Source organism: Ovis canadensis, chromosome 4, assembly GCF_042477335.2.
Source record: "Ovis canadensis isolate MfBH-ARS-UI-01 breed Bighorn chromosome 4, ARS-UI_OviCan_v2, whole genome shotgun sequence".
Taxonomy (NCBI): domain Eukaryota; kingdom Metazoa; phylum Chordata; class Mammalia; order Artiodactyla; family Bovidae; genus Ovis; species Ovis canadensis.
The window spans coordinates 80,481,819-80,493,340 of record NC_091248.1 but is presented as its reverse complement, the minus strand read 5'-3'; the positions used below and the strand labels follow the sequence as shown (position 1 = coordinate 80,493,340).

The 11,522-nt window shown below is 52.8% G+C and overlaps 1 protein-coding gene across 1 annotated transcript; it reads right to left on the bottom strand.

The window, feature by feature from the left end:
• Window positions 1-309: 309 nt before the first annotated feature.
• Window positions 310-4,795, bottom strand: LOC138439703 (indolethylamine N-methyltransferase-like). The gene is made up of 3 exons (XM_069588812.1): window positions 4,526-4,795; window positions 2,897-3,104; window positions 310-975 (listed from the first exon to the last, which is right to left on the bottom strand). The coding sequence occupies exons 1-3, from the start codon at window positions 4,767-4,769 to the stop codon at window positions 642-644; spliced, it is 786 nt and encodes a 261-aa protein (XP_069444913.1). The 5' UTR covers window positions 4,770-4,795; the 3' UTR covers window positions 310-641.
• Window positions 4,796-11,522: the final 6,727 nt, after the last annotated feature.

Sequence of the window (11,522 nt, the reverse complement as noted above, 5' to 3'; positions counted from 1 at the left end):
CCCATCCCCTCAGCCTGCCCTCAGCTTCCAGGCACCAGCCCTTCAGGTCTTTGCCTGAGCCTGTCTTGCCCTATACGCACGAATTGGCAGGCTGAAAATGCTGTCCAGTTAATGCGGTACCCCTGAACAACCCCTTTGAGTATTGCTGAATAAATGTCTCAGCTCCCTGAGGATGGGTGACTTCCCAACAGATGATTCCAGTTCCCACCATGGTGATGTCCTTGGTGACTCTTATTCAAGATCTATTTGCTCTCAATCCTTGTCTAGGGTCTGCATAAGGGGGTGGGAGACCCAAATCAAGACAACATGTAGCCGGACCACTTTATTTTTCTGATTTTTGGTGTAGGATATTTGGTGCAGGGAATGGGTGTGGGAGACAGATCTCTGGGCTGGGGGCAGGGAGAACCTGTTTATCAAGTGTGACCTTGGGACATAGTGCAAGATGAAGGGATGGTGTTCAGGCTTACTCTGCAGCGGGGGGCTCCAGACTTACTAGACTTTGGGACCCTGACTTCTCCCTCTGGGGAGGCCCTGTCTGCCAGACTGGCCTCAGGCCCCGGGGGCCTTGTGGGCAACCACAAAACAGTGGCCCTTGTTGATGCACTGGGCCTCTGAGTAGTTGATGGGGCTGTACTGGCACTTTAGCACCTGGCAGCCTCCTGCACGGCCTTCTCCACTGTCTCCTTCTCCAGCGAGAGGCCAAAGAACTTCCTGGAGCCCACCATGTATTCACGGCAGCACAGGGCCACCGAGGTGACCAGGTGCCCGCCTGGCTTCAAGAGGCCGACCAGGTTCTGGATGGCTGCCTGGTAGGTGTCCACGTCCTGGCAGGCGCACTCCAGGGCCAGCAGGCTCAGCACGTAGTCTGCTGCGGGCACCTGGGCAGACCCCAGAGGATGGGGCTGGTTCACGTCACACATCAGTAACTGCGTGACTGTCCTTCGGAGCCGGGCCTCCTTCTCCTGCCACTTGCTCCTGTGAGGGAGGGTCAACGAGGTGACAATGACAATTAGGACAACATCCCCCATACCCTAAGGAGGGCTTCCTATGGGCCTATGAAGAACATCATATTTCTCCCATTATACAGATCAGGAAACTGAGGCACACAGAGGTTGAGTGATTTGTTCAAGGCCACACAGCTGATAGGTGACAGTGCATTTGACATCTGAGTCCTCCTTCTCCACTTCCTTCTCCTCCTCTTCCTCCTCCTCCTTTTTCTGTCTTTCTTTTGAATAACTCAATTTTAGCATATTGCATTATTAATTTTAAATTGCAAAAGGCATATAACAAACATTTGCCGTTTCAGTCACTCTCTGCAATCCAGGGACATTAACAAAATTCACAATGTGAGCAACTATCACCATTTCCTAATTCCAATACTTGTCATCCCCCATGCTGAAACTCTGCCCCCAGTATGCAATATACCCCCATTCCTCCTCCCCGCAGCCCCTGAGCCTGTAAATATCCTTCTTTAAAACAGCTCCTTCCCACAGCTGGGCCTTCGCCCTTGCCATCCCCTCTGCCTGACTCTCACCCTTTCTCCCTCACATCTCCCAAGGAGTTGCTCGAAGTGCTCTTTCTTAGAGGAGAGGCTTTCTCTTGCTGTCTGCTGGGGACTGAATTGTATCCCTGTCATATTCATATGCTGAAACCCTAACATGTATGTGGATGTATGTGGAGATGGAGCCTTTGGCAGGTAAATAGAGGTAAATGAGATCATGAGCAGGGGCCACTCATGATGGGATTTGTGCCTTTTACAAGAAGACAGACTAGAGAGCGAGCTGATTCTCCCTCTCCTTCTTCAGAGGACATGGCAAAAAGATGGCATCTACAGGCCAGGGAGAGCACCCTCACCAAGTTCAAGGACAGATCCTGAGCTCCCAGCCTGCGGAATGTGAGAAGTGAGCGTCTTTGCTCAAGCTGCTGCATCCGTGACATTTCATATGATGGCTCAAGGTGAGTAAGACACCCTCCCACCTAACATAGCACCTATACCTCTCTAGGCCCCTGCAGCTGGAGAGTCTTCTCTAGAACGCTTGTTTTTCCCTGAATCCTTCCTCCATGTACTTTGGGGGCGTTGTGCTTCCTACGAGCATGTGAGCTCCACGGGGCAGAGGCTTCATTCACTGTGCTATTCCCAGCATCTGGAAGTGACCTGACTCTCAGAATGCTCTCTGTGAATGATGACAAGAATGTATGAAGCCCAGGCTGGGATGATGCAGAGACCCTGTGCTCAGAGACCCTGAGGCCCTGTTCCATTTCAGGCTGCCCTTAGTCTGTAATTTGGTCAGGCCCCCATGGCCAAAAGATGGGACAGGAATTTAAAGTCTGGTCTTTGTCCTGCTCTAAGGTGGCCTAGAGGGCACTCTCCACATCTGGGCTTCAGTTTCCCGGACTCTGGTTGATGGATTCCCTCTCTGTGAACTGGATGGGGAAGGTGCCTGGAGGGGGTGAGTGCTGTTGGTCTCTGGGACTTGGTAGCAGTGTGGAGGAGATAGATGTGGGCGATTCCAAGAAGCTCATGTCTTCCCATAACACGTGCCCCTCCAACACTAGGTAACGTGGAAGCTGAACCACGAGTTTTGAGAGCAAAGAGATCTGCGTGTGCTGGAGCAATCAGGGGAGCTTCCAGCAAGAGGAGGGACTGAAAAAGGTCCCACAGGATGGAAGGGATGCAAAACATGGAGAGCAAATCAGGGAACCGAAGCTTTGATCACAGGCAACTCTGAGGCTGCAGGTGGGACTCACTCAAAGGGAGGGAGGTGCTCTGGGCCAGAGACCCAAGTGGGTTAGGAACAAGCTAGAGGGAGCTGGCCAGTGATGCAGGGTGGCAGGCTCAGGCTCAGGCCTGTGAGGATGGGAGACGTCTTGTGAGAAGGATGGGGACTGTGGATACCTGTCTCCCTCGAGCCCACACACGTATTGCATGGCTGGGGACCAGTCATAGGCCCCCGGGTCCTTCTTCAGCCACTTGTCCACCTCCCGGAGGTTGAGCTCCGAGTAGTCTGACATGATGATCTCCTGGAAGGCCTCGCAGGCCGAGATAAGCTGGTAGATGGTGGGGCCTGTGCCGACGTCGATCAGGATGTCGCCTCCGACGCCTCCTGCAGGAGATAGCGTGTTCCAGGTGTGGGGGGCAGACACCCGACTCCATGCCAGTTGCGGTGGATGGAGATGCCAGGCTCTGCCCTTTCCCCAGGGTGACTCCAGGGGATCTGACCCTGCCTTGGGCAGTTACATGGACTGTCTGAGGATTCCAGACCTTATGCCTGGGGCTCAGAAGGGTGAGAGGAGGGTGGGGCACAGGCCGGCACATACTGGGTCCCCCTGCTGCCTCAAGGGTTGCTATTGGAGCCCTGGTAGGACACGTCCTGCCCTTCTGGGCAGCTTTCAGGTTGACTTCTTGGTAGAAGCTGGTTCATTGGCAAGTCTCCTGACTCTGGGTTTAAAGCAATGGTGAGAGTGACCCCACGGCCCCCTCCCACCTCCTTGCTGCAAGGACAGGGCTCCTGATAAAGGACGAGAGCTGAGCCAGTGGGTTCAAAACTCGCGCAACCAATCACGGAAGGCAGGAGGATCTTGTGGTGAGTTGGGGGAAGAGCAATATAGGTACATCACCTTCCTCTCCCTGCTTCCTCCCTCCCTCCTCCTCCATTGAAACCAGTCCATTGTCCAAGGCTTAATCCCAGTCCTTCCTCCAGAGTCTCCTAAAATTTCTCTGTGAGCCTTAAGCTTTCATTTGTCTGTATTTCTGTGGACCTTGCTAGATCTCCTTCTTGGCATCGAATACATAGGGCAAGGTTTGTTGAATGACTGAGTAACCCCCTAGTTGTTCAGGGCACTCCCTGTGTAACTGTGCAAGGCAGCCCTGCATGAACTGATTTTGAGATTTTCTACTGCCAGTGACAGGTGGGCTGACCTGGGCTGGCCAGCCTGGTGTCTTGCACCTCAGCCTCCCCTTGTGTGCATGGAGGACTTGGGTGATAATCTCTGCCAGTCCCCCTAGCCTGACAACTCAGAGCAGAAATTTGTAAACTGAGCTCTGTGGTTTGGCTTTGGGTATCCATGAACCCTCTTAATTTTGTGTAAAAGATTAAGAGTGTTTCTGTGTTGTGTATATACCAGATGTTTCATCAGGTTTTCAAGGCGGCTCAAGAGACCAGGCTATAAAGCCGCTTTTATGTTACTGAAGGGGAGGCAGTATGCTCACATCTGTTGTCGCCTATCGCTTCCAGCATGAGTCTGTGAGGAGCCGCACAGTTCAGGAGGTACCTTCCCATTTCACAGGGCAAGAAACTGAGATGGACTGTCAAAGATTCAGGCCTGGTTCCTGGGCTGCAAAGGCCAGTGCTTGGGTTCCCCGAGTGGCCAACCAGCGACAGTCCTCGTGGATTCAGAGCTCGGCTGCCTGCCTTTGCAGCCTCCTAGGTGAGTGGTGTCCCAGAGGCCAGGTCCCCTGCCACCAAGAGCCCTTCCTGTAAGGCGCAGCCCCATCATCTGCCTGAGATGGAGATCAGACACTCACCTGGAGAGAAAGTTTCAAAGAGATTATTCAGGTTGAATTTCAAGATTTCATTTTCAGCTACGGTGCCTGAATCGAAGGCATAGAAGGTCTTTAAGTAGTCCCGGGGTTGGAACTCTGTCTTGTAGTCCTGTCCTTTGTACAGCTTGCCCTCCATTCTGGCTGTGGACTTTGCTGCTTCTCTCCTGCTGCGGTTCCCCATTTTATCTACCCTCTTTTCCCAGGCCCTTCCCATGGGGAGTTTCATAATCTCATCAGACAGACCCTCCCTCCCAGGGAGGAGCTAGGATTGCACATCATGGAGTCAGGCCACATGTTAGCTTTCTGGCTGGGGTTTATCTGTTTGGTAATCATCAAAACACAGAAACACCAACAGGATGGTCAACAAATGCTCCTGGGGGGGGGGGGATTGGTGGGTCTCAGTATTTCGTTTCTGAGAGGTGATGTTTTGAATGTAGATGCTGCTGGCAAGGGTTAGATTTGGGAGAGAATGAAGCAGAGGGTCTGGGCCACAGAACGAAGAGAGAGACACAGACGGGCAAAGAGAGATAGACAAAGACAAAGGCAGAGAGAGGGCAAGTATCTGGAATAGGTCAAGTGTCCTTCTCTCTCTGGGTTTGCTGGGAAATGAAACCCAGAAAGGAAAACCCTGTAGCATGGAAAACAGAATGCAGAAATGGCTGAAATTTCACTCACTGAGGTCAGTGAGTTTGCTCTTTAAATTGTTAGTCCTGAACTTGGTTGAATTTTCCTCCTATCTTCAGTCCCATTAACTTTATTTGCTTAGTCAATCCTTTATTTTTCTGGGGATAAAAGTAAACGTAACCAGGGCCACCGAAAAGGTTGAGAAGCCTCTGTTTGCACAAACCATTTTATAAGTGTTGGCATTCATAAACAGAACATGTGATTAAATTTTGTGGAATTTGCTTGCATGCACAAACACACACACAAACACACACAGAAACTCACACACACACAACTACCAGTAAAATGCAGAAAAGATGAATGAGAGCAGTGGGTCGTATCAAAAGGCCAAAGCCTGGACTTCTGAGTAGGTTTCAGATTGACTTCTTGGTAGGAACTGGTTGATTTCCAGCAGTTTTCTGGTTGTGACAATTTTTTGATTGTAATACTGTGTTTTGAAAGATGCTACCATTATGCTATCATTAAAACGTACACAAATCTCTCGGTATGGTTTCTTACAGCTGCTTGTAAATCTACAAAATAAAAAGTTTTATGTTAAAAAAAGTGTTTCCAAAGGAAAAAAAAAAATGTGTCTGCAAATCTCTTCCCAAAATTCACCTAAGATCAGAGATTTCAGGGAGCAAACTCTAATGAGTTTAGCAAATGGTCCAGTCTGGGGCCCTGGTCTGTAAAGTGTGCCGGGTGTGTCCCTCACCCTCTTCCTCTGCTTTCTTTGTGACAAAACTGTAGAGTAGATGTTGAGACCTACTCACTCCTTGGAGATTAGGAAGCTGAAGGTGATGAGCCTTTTCCCAACAGGGTCCTGGCCGCAAGCAATGGGTTCTAGGAGTAGATTCAAGGCCAGGGTCCAAGGCCAAAATGAAGACTCGCTCCAAATTTATTGTCTCCTCATCAAACGATGCAGTCTAGCAGGGTCCCTTGGCTGTGCTGCTCAAACTAGCGTGCCCAGGAATCCCCTGGGGATCCCTCTAGATGCAGGCTGTGGTTCTGAGATTCTGCATCTATAGTATCCCACATAATTCTCAGAAGTGTTCCTACCTCCCTTTGGACATCGGTCTCCTTTCAACATGGATCACAGGGATTTGGGGCACAGGCAGCAAGGCCTGGAACACTCTCATAACATATTGTTTATACATTCAGCTATTATTTATCGAGTAGCTATTCTGTGCCAGGCACCGTTGTAGCCCTGGGGAACAGAAGAGATGAGAATCGCTGCCTTTGTGGCTGTGAGACTCTGCTGTGGGAGGCAGGCCAGAAACTGATGATTAAATCAAGTCATAGTAAGTCACAGAGTAATCACATGGTGCTGCTGCTGCTGCTGCTGCTAAGTCTCTTCAGTCGTGTCCGACTGTGCGACCCCAGAGATGACAGCCCACCAGGCTCTCCCGTCCCTGGGATTCTCCAGGCAAGAACACTGGAGGGGGTTGCCATTTCCTTCAATGCATGAAAGTGAAAAGTGAAAGTGAAGTCGCTCAATTGTGCCCGACTCTTAGCGACCCCATGAACTGCAGCCCACCAGGCTCCTCCGTCTGTGGGATTTGCCAGGCAAGAGTATTGGAGTGGGGTGCCATTGTCTTCTCCAAGTAATCACATAGTAGGTGCTATGGGGTGAAATGAAGGAGAGGAGGGAAGATTAGAGTGCCAGGGATGGGGCAGGATGGCATAGGGATTACATTCTTATGTAGGCACATCACTTGCCAGCTGTGTGAGTTTCAGCCAAATTCTTGATTTCACCAACTTTTTGTTGCCTTGACTGTAAAATCCAACAAGGGCACCTAGCTCAAGTAGAAGGTCATAGGTGAGAGGAAGTCAGTGCCTGGCACATAGTAGGTGCTTCATAGCTGACAACTGTCACTACTACCACCAGCATCACTGCCAACAAGACTTGAAAGCAAAGTTTGCCCAGATAATCCTGCCCAGGGCAGGTAGAGGGAGAATACCTCCATCTGGTCAGATTCCAGCTCCCTGGCAGGGGCACAGAGTTCTCGGGGTTTCTGTTACTTTAAGCAGATGAAAAGGGGGCTAAATCTGCTTCTGCAGCACCCCACCCCCAACTCAGAACACTTAACCTGACTCCCTTTCATGATTTCAGGCAGGTCTCAGCATATCCCTGCCTCTGTAGGGTCTGGGAAGAGTTAATTCATCGGGTGCCAGCAGTTGGTTTTGGCTGCGGGACTGGGGAGGTCAGAGATTCTGGGAGATAGAGTGCTCTGTGTGCAGGCTGTGTGCAGCAAGGTGGCTGGAGCCCTGAGCTGGGAGGGAGGCGTGTCCTCTTTCCTGTGCGTGTGTGCGTGTGTGTATGTGTGTCAGAGAGAGACAGCGAGAGACAGAGAGACAGGGACAGAGGTATGGGAGGAGGGGGAGATCCCATTTCTCCTCCCTGGGCCTCTGCCAGACAAAATGAGGTGCACTGGTTTTCATCAAGGTGGACCATCACCTGGACAGGCTGTGGGTGAGGTGGGACACATCCTCCTGGTAGGTAGAACTTGACCTTCTAGGCTCCAAGAGTCCCCCTGGCCTCTTTCACCTACAAGGTGTCTCGGGGCGGATTAGCCAGCAGTTGTGGAGAAGGCAATGGCACCCCACTCCAGTACTCTTGCCTGGCAAATCCCGTGGATGGAGGAGCCTGGTGGGCTGCAGTTCATGGGGTCGCTGAGAGTCAGACACGACTGAGCGACTTCCCTTTCAGTTTTCAGTTTTCACTTTCATGCATTGGAGAAGGAAATGGCAACCCACTCCAGTGTTCTGCCTGGAGAATCCCAGGGACGGGGGAGCCTGGTGGGCTGCCGTCTATGGGGTCACACAGAGTCGGACACGACTGAAGTGGCTAGCAGACCACTGCCACCTGTGGGCTTGGGGCAGTGACCACGGGGTCCCGCTCCAAGACGGGGGCCCAGATCCCATGGCCTCTGTCACTCCTACCTGTTACCAGGACTCAACTAAGACTCGCCAGAACAGCCCCTTTCCCTGAGGAAAATTGCTGCCAAGTGGGGACTCAGCACTTGGTCTAGGACTTGAGCTGACTTCTCAGCCACCCAAAGGCTGTTGCTATTTTTCAGTTACATGACATAATTCTACCTAAAATTTACATAGCCGTTTGCTATTCTTTGTGAAGACCTGTTCCATCAACACCGGCAGCCCTTCCCGCAGTCTATCAGCCAGAGTCTTCTTGCTGCTAAATGGTCAGTGGAGGCCCCTTGTTAAGTCAGAAGACACTGGACCTACTGAGCCATCCACACAGACAGCCTTGACCTTCCAGAAACCCTTCTCATTGTGGAGGGGGCCTAGTGACCCCCATTCCCCCTCGCCCATCCTGTGGACCGTCTTCTGGGCTCAGAAATGGTAAGCCCAGGGTGCTGGACTCTGGGGCCAGAAGCTGGGACGCCCACCAGGCCTGAGCCGAGCAGCTGAGTTGAACCACTCCTGCTGCTCAGGCATCTTCCGGGGTCCCAGTGGTTCACACAGAGCCTGAGCGTGGGAGTCATGCAGATGCTGGTTTCGGTTTCAATTATTTGCAGGTGAACATCCCTCTCCAGAGGCAGGAGGAGGGGAATGCAGTCTCTCTTTAATTATTCAGAACATTATTTACAAGGCCCTCTGAGCTGCAGCCCTGACCCAGGGAGACGCTGGGCTTTTCTTCTACAATTACTTGCCCAGACTGATCACAGCAGCATCACCCTGCCCCAGCTCTGCTGCACCCCCTCACCTCTCCTCGAGCCCCCTGCTTCGTGCCTTGTGAGCAGAGCTTTGGAGGCACCGCTCAGCCTAGTCCTAGGCCTGGGTGGGGGTGGCCTCGGGGCGGCAGCCAGGGCCCCAGGCAGAGAAGGCCCCCTCAGTGGGCCTTGAAAGCCAAGTCTGATCCTGTCACGCCTCTGCTCAAGTGCCAGAAATGACTCTCACCTCCCTGAGAGGAAGGGCATGGGCCTTACTTGGGCCCTCTAGGCTCTCCATACACGGGCACGCGGACACACACACACATGCACACGTACATGCGCACGCACACACACACACACACACACACACAGCCCTGCACGAACAGCACACCCTTCACTCCAGGTCTGCAGGCATGTGTCCCCTGTGTGCACAAACACAACCTTTGCGTGAACAACGCACACATGCCTGCACACACACACACTCACGCACACGCATGCCACTGCATAACCCTGCGCCTGGAACTCGCCAGCCACTCACTCTCCCTCTCAGGGTCATTTCCCCTGCTCTTCCCGCTGCCTGGGAAGCACCTGCCTAGACACCTGCCTGGCTCCCTCCCTCACCTCCTGACTCGAAGGTCACCGAGGCCCTCCCTGGCGGCCCTCCAGTGGACACTACTGTGCCCCACCAGGCCCCTTGCCTTTAGTGTGGGGTGCCACCAAGATGAGATGGAGAAGGAGCCCAGGCAACACCATCCCTCCACCCCCTCACGTCAGGGAGCGGGCGACCCACCACACTCCAGGCCACAGAGCTGATGAGAGGCTCAGCTGTGCCTGGAGTCCAGGCTTCCCAGCAACAGGGCCCCGGGTCACCCTTCAGCTGCAAGCCCAAAGGCTGTTCCCCCTCTTCCTGAATCTCAGTTTTCCCTGCTGTGAATTGGGTGGTTGACTCCAAGGCCTTCAAGGGGCCTGGCTGCACTGGGACTCACCTTTCCCGCCAGCTCTTGGGGAGGCTGACAGCAGGCGGGTTCCATCCATGGTGGCGTCTCCCAACCACTTTGGGTTTCGGTCCCGCTCCCCCCACCCCAGCACCGCGTGCAGGTGTGAGGGGGTTATTTGGCTGTCTGAAAGCCAAATTATGGGCTCTCTTAATGGATTTCAGAAGCTTCCTGCCTTTGCTGCCACAGTAGAGAAGATTTCCTTCTTTGTGATATTTAAAGAAAAACAAGCAGTTATGCTTTTTGAGGTATAAAAATGGACTAATAACTGGTGGGGAGAGAGGTGGATGGGTAATTTACTACTGCCAGAACTGACAGCAGACCTCTTTCTCAGATCCACAAGTTATCATTACAAACAGAAGCTCGTTGTTTAATTTTCCGTGTTTCAGGGAGTCTACCAAGAGGGCGAAATGGATGTCTCCCTTCCTTACAGATGTGTCCCCTGATCGTCTGTAACCCTGTGGGTCCTGTCGGGTCTCAGCTGGGCTGACCTCTCCAGTGGGCATGGCTATGTCTGCAGAGTAAGGATTTCCTGACCCTGGTCCTTCTGGGAAAGCCTCTGACCCCCACCTCCACCATAGCCATGGAGAAGCACCCTGCTTTGCTTCTGGCCCTCCCCTTCCCAAGGAAGGGACATCAACCATCCTGGCATGCCAGACCCTATTTATTCAGACCTTTCCTGCTTCTCCATCTTTTTATCTGGTGAGTTAACACCCACCAGCCACCCAGTCTTTCTGATCTGGGCATCCCACCCCTGCCCATCTTCTCCCTGCCTTAGATCATACCAATCTCTTTGCCAGGAAGATGGCAAAGAGGGGGCTGTGGCCCCCTCCCCATGGCCCCACCTCCAGGACTTGACCCCTAGTCTACCTGTGGAAACCTCCCCATGCCCACACTAGCTCCTGCAGGAGACCTTGATGACCCTCCCAGGGGCCCCAGCTCTTTCCCGACTCTCCTGGTGCTCACCCTTGCTGGGCCCCATCTCAGGGCCACCAGCCACACCCATGCCAGACTTGCACCTTCAGCCTGGGGACTAGAGGGAGGGCCCGAAGGTACTTCCTCTAGACTAAGTTCCCTCTGAGTGCTGGGGTGCAGGGGCCCGTCTTGTCTCTCTGCAGGATCACTCAAGCTCTGCTTACATAGCCCCTGCTGATGGGGCGCTCACTCCCTTCTCCCACACCCATGCATGCACTCCCCTGCCAGCCTCCTCAGTGGAAGAATGCCTGTCTTCCTTGTGTCAAGCCCTGATCATCCTCCTCCAGGGAAGATTCCTGCTGCCTGAGCCCTTCCTATTTCCCCAAGCGCATTCTGATGTCTGCCGTCATAAACTAAAAACTCCGTGTTTCAGCTATGTTTTGTGTGATAACAACTTCCCCCAAAACCAGAGACCAAAACCAAGAAACGTTGATTATTATTTTGTGATGCTGTGCTTCGGCTGCTCAGGGCTCCTGGCCAGCGCGGGTTTGGCTACTCGGTGCTCTGCTGGCGGCGGTTGCTCTATACTGACTGGGGCAAGGGCAACGGCATGGTTACCAGGATCCAGAGGCCACTGGGCTTTTGCACATGCTCCAAACTGCAGGGTCCCCAGAGCAGCCATACAGGAAACAAGCTCTGGTGTATGAGCACATTGTTTTAAAAAAGACTTTA

Excerpts from the sequence above, each read along its gene's own strand:
- LOC138439703 (XM_069588812.1), bottom strand. The coding sequence starts at position 4,769 with ATGAAACTCCCCATGGGAAGGGCCTGGGAAAAGAGGGTAGATAAAATG. Across the intron at positions 3,105-4,525 it reads CTTTGAAACTTTCTCTCCAG|GAGGCGTCGGAGGCGACATC; the intron begins GTGAGTGTCTGA and ends TATCTCCTGCAG. Across the intron at positions 976-2,896 it reads TGTGGGCTCGAGGGAGACAG|GAGCAAGTGGCAGGAGAAGG; the intron begins GTATCCACAGTC and ends CCTCCCTCACAG.